General features: G+C 48.1%; 1 protein-coding gene across 1 annotated transcript; it reads left to right on the top strand.

Moving 5' to 3' along the window:
• Positions 1 to 1,043: 1,043 nt before the first annotated feature.
• On the top strand, positions 1,044 to 7,621 carry LOC119381400 (uncharacterized transmembrane protein DDB_G0289901). Its single transcript, XM_037649241.2, has 2 exons — positions 1,044 to 1,141; positions 5,691 to 7,621. The coding sequence occupies exons 1-2, from the start codon at positions 1,060 to 1,062 to the stop codon at positions 7,514 to 7,516; spliced, it is 1,908 nt and encodes a 635-aa protein (XP_037505169.1). The 5' UTR covers positions 1,044 to 1,059; the 3' UTR covers positions 7,517 to 7,621.
• Positions 7,622 to 7,857: the final 236 nt, after the last annotated feature.

The raw sequence follows: 7,857 nt of genomic DNA on the forward strand, positions 1-7,857 counted from the left end.
AGTCGCCTCTTAATTAAAACGCAGCATGTCGGTCTTAGTAGTAACTTTATATAGCGGTTCCGTATTTTAAAGAAAAGGAAAAGAAAAGTGCGGTATAGCAGTGCCCAAGCAGAGCCAAAATTTTAGCGTCTACATCTACATAATGCCAGGTAGGGCAGTGCAGAGCCATTCTAGCGCTCATGACACAAAATAAGGGATCCAATCAGAGTTTAGTGATCGTATATGGTGCGATAGATTTAACAATGATCAATCAATCAATCAATCAATCAATCAATCAATCAATCGATCGATGAGCTTAAGCTGATATAATTTATTATATAGGTGAGCGGCAGATAAAATTTAACTTGTAATTGGGCATATTTTCTGGGATCTAAAGATGTCATGTGCAGATGTCATTCGAAGATGTCACTCTGATATGAGTACAAAGATGTGAACATTAAGGTGAAAATCTTCCCAACGTCATGAGGGCATCACTAATTCCTCTGTGCTCAGACGGGTAGTACAGTACAAGTACATTCTGCGCTCAGTTGCAGCTGCTGCATAGAACTATAGCTTAATGCATCCACCATCCTTCCCTCCTCAGAGATCACCCATACCCTCTCCCATCACCTTCTTTTCAAATCGCAGCCACCATGCTTTCCCTGTCAGCTTACTTGGGCTTTTCGTGTCGCCCCTCACGCCATCTCCCCAGCCGCCCACGATCGCCAAGCTGCTTAACGTTCCGGCTCGTAAATCGAGCCGTCGCCTCAAAAACAAGGCGGTGCCGACCGGACAGCCGTTGCGAACGAGCGACGCGCTGGCAGGGCGCGGTCACTGATTGAGCTTGGCAGGCGAGGCCGCGCTGTGCGAGCTCTGTACATAGTATTCGATGCCTCGTCGACCGGACACGCAGTAAGAAAGGTCTTGGCGCTGCCGGACGCTGAGCAGAGAGGCCCACAACAAAGTCTGCCCGTACTATCCAAAGGGCAGGCGAACCACTGCTGGGTTCCAGGGTCGTGGTCACTTCCTCTTGACCACGTCTTCCTTTTTCGAGTGATCTCTGCCGGACGTCTTCCCAACATGGCAACCACGTCGGCACATCCCTTGGCGGTGCTTGCTGCACTGATGATCTGCACCGGTTGGAACAACCAGCTGTACGCCAGTGAGTATACGCGACACACGGCGCGAGTATGTTAGTTGTCCCGCATGGAAATAACAGGGAAAGGAGAGGGATTACGAGTTTTCAGCTCAGTATTTGCAGGTGAACGTTACAAACCACCAGAAGAAGCTTTTGAATCTACCCCTAGACGCTTGTCCTGGATTGGTTCGTTTGTGGGGTTTAACGTCCTAAAGCGACTCAGGCTATACGTAACAGAGGACTCCGAATAATTGAGACCTTGACGAGTTCTTTAACGCGCATGCCCTTCGTGAGAGCGAAGGTGCCGACGCTGTTCAGGCGCCCTCTGCGTGGCTCTGGAAGCGGACCACATATAGAAATGGGCCTAAACACATGCGTAATGAACATTAGTTTTTGCATCGAAGAAACGAGTACGCATGTAGCCACCAACAGCACTTCGTGTTTCGACAACTTCTTTATTCAGCCCAGATTCCAGCAAATTACATTTACAGAGACTAGAAGCTCCACCTTGCATTTTTTGCAATATAGTTTTCTAATATATGTTGCACTTCTGTAGAAATGAAGCTTCAGCGAGTGCTTCGTAGCGTAAAAAGCGACAGAATACGCAAGAATTCTTGTTAACCTCGCAGACTGCACTCTTGCAAGCCGTAAATGACACTTCTGTACAGTTCCACGATATGTTTTGCCACTACAGATATAACATTTTCTTTTACGCTACTTCTTTTCGTGCAACGTAAGACCTACTGAAGTAGGCAGCCCTCGACAAACAGCGAAGTGAAGTAAACGCTAGATCGAAAAGTACAGCGCAAGCAATGAAATAAAATAATGTGCATTTGTGACTTTTTTTTTCTTTTTTTTGCTCGTTTTACTTACCCGTTTGCGTGAACATATGCATAACTCTTTCCTATAACCCGCAAGGTAGAGGGGGGGGGGGAGTGGAGGACACCCAAGAAGGGAGGGGCGTGCAAGCGTTTAAGTAGCTTTGTTTTGATGGAGGTACGCAAAATAAATCATTGTTGTGCTCAAAACTCTAAGCTTATTTACACGAGGTTCAATATAGCAGTACATACTACATTTCTCTACTAAATTCACTTTGAAACGAGCATGTAGGAGTTTTCAATCGGAGGGGGGTTGGTGGGCCTCGCCTTTTCATGAACCAGTTCAGGGAGGGTAAGTGACGTCTTTGTGAGTGGCCATATATAATGCTTTGCGACAAACTCCCACCATTCATTTCGCGCCAGGGACGCGACATGATGCTTGCAGTACCCATGATTTTATGCAAATTATTTATTTTTGTGGGGGCAGTGGTGTAATCAAGGTTTATTCAGTTATGGAAAGAAACTAACGCAATAAAATACACAGGCTAAGAACAGCGCACAAAACTCCGGTGTTCTTTAAGCGTACACGTGCCGCCAGCGTCGCCCAGAGCGTACCAAATAAGTGCCTAGTATTCTAGGTCGCCCCGCCACGGTGGTCTCGTGGTTATGGCGCTCGACTGCTGACCCGAAGGTCGCGGGATCGAATCACGGCCGTGGCCGCTGCATTTTCTATGGAGGCTAAAATCGCGTGGCATCTCATTGGCGCTGTCGCCGCAACATTATAGTGGTTTTCTTTGAAGTCGACACGTTTAACATCAGATTTATTCAGAAAATATACTTTTTGCTTAAGGCTCATTCGGACTCAGATTCAGAATAACTATGCTGAGCGTGGCTCACTTCGACTCAAACTCACGGTGCGATCGGTGCTGAGCGAGCCTGAGTGAGTAAACTCATGAGCGAGCATGCCGACTTGCGTATAATGCGAGTGATCCCAGTGCTGTCATACAGTGAACTGGGTCCAATAAACGAGGCCTTTCTCTGAAAAGAAAGGATCCGTGTACTTAGCTGCGCGAGAGGGACATCTCCGACCACCACAACGTGAATTATGCACCAACATCCGGTCCGTTTTTATTAGGAAGTTATATATGGCTTATAAAAAGTATTAGCGCCAGCTGGGTAATCATCATTTACCGCACGTGACACGAAAAGAGCAGCAGCTGTAACAATTTTCTAACAGTGCAAAATGATCCATGACCAGACTTATTTGTCCGCATCAAACTTAAGAACAGCTTTGGTTAATGGAAGCAGCTCGTGAGTCATAAAAAAAAGCCGGCAGATCCCACGCATTGTGGGAATCGATGTAATGCGAAGCAGCCAGCAAAGAGCTGCATACATCGTCTTGTATGTCATTGAGGAAAATGCGTGTCATGGTTTTCATGTTAACTCATATTATTTATGTCCGACACACGTAGTAACGTCGCGCAATACCAACTTCGGGGTAGATCAAGCTAGCGAAACGGCCGCCAGCGCACCATGAGCATGGCACGTAAGTCATGCTGTACAGGACATGTGTGTCATGACTTTCATGTTAACTCGTGCTATTTATGTTCGTCACACAGTCACGTCGCGCAAGACCAATTCCGGGGTAGATCTAGCAAGCGAAACGGCCACCAGCGCGCCATGAGCGTGGCACGTAAGTCATGCTGTACATGACATGCGTGTCATGATTTTCATGATAACTCGTGTTATTTATGTTCGTCACACGATCACGTCAGAAGAGACCAATATTGGTGTATATCAATCTAGCGAAACGGCCGCCAGCGCCCCATGAGCGTGGCACGTAAGTCATGCTGTACATGACATGCGTGTCATGATTTTCATGATAACTCGTGTTATATATGTTCGTCACACGGTCACGTCGCAAGAGACCAATATTCGTGTATATCAAGCTAGCGAAACGGCCGCCAGCGCCCCATGAGCGTGGCACGTAAGTCATGCTGTACATGACATGTGTGTCATGACTTTCATGTTAACTCGTGTTATTTATTTTCGTCACACAGTCAAGTCGCGCAAGACCAATTCCGGGGTAGATCTAGCTAGCGAAACGGCCACCAGCGCCCCATGAGCGTGGCACGTAAGTCATGCTGTACATGATATGTGTGTCATGACTTTCATGTTAACTCGTGTTATTTATGTTCGTCACACGGTCACGTCGCAAGACACCAATATTCGTGTATATCAAGCTAGCGAAGCGGCCGCCAGCGCCCCATGAGCGTGGCACCTAAGTCATGCTGTACATGACATGTGTGTCATGACTTTCATGTTAACTCGTGTTATTTATGTTCGTCCCACAGTCACGTCGCGCAAGACCAATTCCGGGGTAGATCTAGCTAGCGAAACGGCCACCAGCGCCCCATGAGCGTGGCACGTAAGTCATGCTGTACATGACATGCGTGTCATGATTTTCATGATAACTCGTGTTATATATCTTCGTCACACGGTCACGTCGCAAGAGACCAATATTCGTGTATATCAAGCTAGCGAAACGGCCGCCAGCGCCCCATGAGCGTGGCACGTAAGTCATGCTGTACATGACATGCGTGTCATGATTTTCATGATAACTCGTGTTATTTATGTTCGTCACACGATCACGTCGGAAGAGACCAATATTGGTGTATATCAATCTAGCGAAACGGCCGCCAGCGCCCCATGAGCGTGGCACGTAAGTCATGCTGTACATGACATGCGTGTCATGATTTTCATGATAACTCGTGTTATTTATGTTCGTCACACGGTCACGTCGCTAGATACCAATTTCGGTGCATATCAATCTAGCGAAACGGCCGCCAGCGCCCCATGAGCATGGCACGTAAGTCATGCTGTACATGACATGCGTGTCATGATTTTCATGATAACTCGTGTTATTTATGTTCGTCACACGGTCACGTCGCAAGATACCAATTTTGGTGTATATAAAGCTAGCGAAACGGCCGCCAGCGCACCATGAGCGTGGCACGTAAGTCATGCCGTACATGATGTGCATGTCATGATTTTCATGTTAACTCGTGTTATTTATGTTCGTCACACAGTCACGTCACAAGATACGAATTTTGGTGTATATCAAGCCAGCGAAACGGCCGCCAGCGCACCATGAGCGTAGCATGTAAATCATGCTGTACATGACATTCGTGTCATGATTTTCATGTTATGACTTGTCATTTATGTTCGTCATATAGTCATGTTACGCCATACCAATTTTGGTGCACATTCGATTAACCAAGCGACCAGGAGAGCATAAAGTCGTAGGCGGCTAGATAGATAGATAGATAGATAGATAGATAGATAGATAGATAGATAGATAGATAGATAGATAGATAGATAGATAGATAGATAGATAGATAGATAGATAGATAGATAGATAGATAGATAGATACGGTCAAAGTCGCAGAAGTTCGCTAAGAAATGCTTCGCATTTAATATCTTGACTTATCTCATCCGTGAGCATCAAACATGGCTGTGCAAAATGTTGTTCTCATTGCCCGTTAATGCTTTCTTCGATCGAGCAAGCCTACCCACAGAGACAAGGTCCAGCACGTGACATGCCACCCTCGCAGCGCGAGGGGCTTCCTTCGCGGCTGAGAGGCTCGCATGCACTCAAGAGTCTCCACCACCCCATTCCCCTCTCCTTTTTCTTTTCTTTTTCTTTTGCCGGATCGTTCAATAAAGTTCTTCACTCACTCACTCTTCGACCGCAGGCGCCCAGTTCGTCAAAGGAGGAGGCGTCAAAGGATCCGTCAGAGGAGTTGAAAGCGGAAACTTCCGGTCTTTCAAAAACGAACTCGGTCTCGGAGTCTCCGGGAGTGGCGGCACCAAGGGGTTCTCTTCAGTGAAGGGCTCACTCAGTGGCACAAAGGGAGGAGCGGCTATGAAAAAGGGTGGCATATCCTCCTTCGGTTCCAAAGGAGGCTTTGGATCATCGTCTCTGACTAGCAAGGGTTTTTCGAACTTCGTCAAAGGTGGCTTCGGTACGAGCAGCCTTCAGCAAGGACAGCAGTCTGTTGGTCTAAAAAGTGTAAAAGGAAGTAGTGGGTTGAAAGGCGATTCCCTGAAGGGATCGGTACTAAGTCAAGAGTTCAGCCAGGTAAAAGGCATCAAAGGTGATTTAGGGGGCCAGTCAGCTAAAGGAATTGTCAAAGGTGCTTTGGCGGGTGATTCGAAGCAGAGCCGGCAGTCATTTGGCTTAGGAGGCACCAAAGGAGGTCAAGATCTCTTCGCTAAAGGCTCAACCAAAGGAGGTGCCTTGATCAGTATGTTACAAGGCCAGCAGTTCAGCCAAGTGAAAGGTACGAAAGGAAGCGTAGGCGTAAAGGGGATTACGGGAAGCCAGTTTGGAACAAAAGGGTTTGGTAAAGGCGACCTTGCGCAGAGCCAGAAGCAAAGTCTCTTAGGAGGCATTAAAGGTACTAGTGGTCTGAAGGGAAGCCTCAAAGGACGTTTTCCTGAGCGGGAATCCTACAATGGCTTGCAGAGCGGACAGCTATCAGCCGGAACGAAAGGTTTCAAAGGCGGCAGTAGCAGCTCAATCCTGGAGCAACAAACAGACCAGAAGTCGCGACGGTTGCTGAACGACGGTGCCTTTGGTCTGGATGGTGGCGAAGTTCAGCAGTCTTCTAAAACGAAAGGCTCGCTCAAAGGTGCAGCAGTTGGGTTCAGGCGCCGCGCTTCCAGCTTCAGCAATGCGTCGTCTGAAACGCAGAAAACGCAGCAGTCTAGCATCGAGCATTCCGGACACCGCGCGCAGCAGTCGCGCTTCAACTCTTTCGGTTCAAGCGGGATTCTAAGAAGCGTGCACTTTCGTGGACCGTCGGGCCAACTGAAGCACCACTCGCAGCAGAGTTTCAGTTCGCATCGGTGGGTCAGCGGGCACGGTGGCTTCGGTGCTTCTAGGCACTCGTTCAGCAGCCAACGACGCCATTCCGGAGAGACCGGCCTGACATTTGGAGGTCAGCAGCAACAGCAGCGGTCGAACAAGGGAGCTGCGTTTCGGCAAGTTGGCAAGGACAATCTGCTGCAGCAATCCCAGCAGCAGATGAGTCAAAGCAGGAAGAACATTGGATCATTCCAACGCGGAAGTACTCAGCTGACAGGCAATCAGCTCGGTGGCCAGGGACAAAGGCTGCAAAGTCAGTCCACTGGTGTCTCCGGCTTTAGCTTTCCTTCAAAGGGCCAGCAACAGCGCATCGGTCAGTCTAGCCAAATTGCGTTCCTCAGCGGAATCCGCAAGGGCAATGAAGCAGCGCAGCAAGCTGTCGGCCAGAATAGCCTGTCAGCATCGAGTTTTAATCAAAGGAGAGCGGACCTCGGGAAGTCCAGAGTGATTCTAGAATCCGGGCTCGTTCAAGGCTCCAGCTCTGGCGCGGCTTCTCAGCAGAAATCTCAGCGATTGATGCAGTCGAACCAAGCAGCAAAGAAGAGGTCTTTCGCGCTCGGATCTGTGAGTTCAGACTCACAGCAGAAGTCCGTGAGGGGACTCCTACAGCAACAGCAGCAGCAGCAAGTGCAGCAGCAGAGGCGCTCTTAGGTAGTGAATCAAATACTGACAAAGTGAAATTGCATAGAATGATTTTTAACCTACACGCTCTAGAAAGACAAGCCATCGATCGTAACATCATTATTAACCAGTATGTATCTCGAATAAAGGTGATTTCCGAATTGCAGCGGGCTATCTGGCATTTCTCTCTCTTTACTATATGAGCTGTGATACGAGTACCGCGCCATACGCATGAAGAGACAAACGCACACTCATGTGATATGGAAGTGCCAGATTTATTCTCTTCACTTTCCCCTTACACAAACAAGTACTTGGTGTGTCGTCACGGGCGGACGCAGGTAAATTAATTCGTATCACGTATAGTATACTCA

This window comes from Rhipicephalus sanguineus, chromosome 2, assembly GCF_013339695.2.
Source record: "Rhipicephalus sanguineus isolate Rsan-2018 chromosome 2, BIME_Rsan_1.4, whole genome shotgun sequence".
Lineage (NCBI taxonomy): Eukaryota > Metazoa > Arthropoda > Arachnida > Ixodida > Ixodidae > Rhipicephalus > Rhipicephalus sanguineus.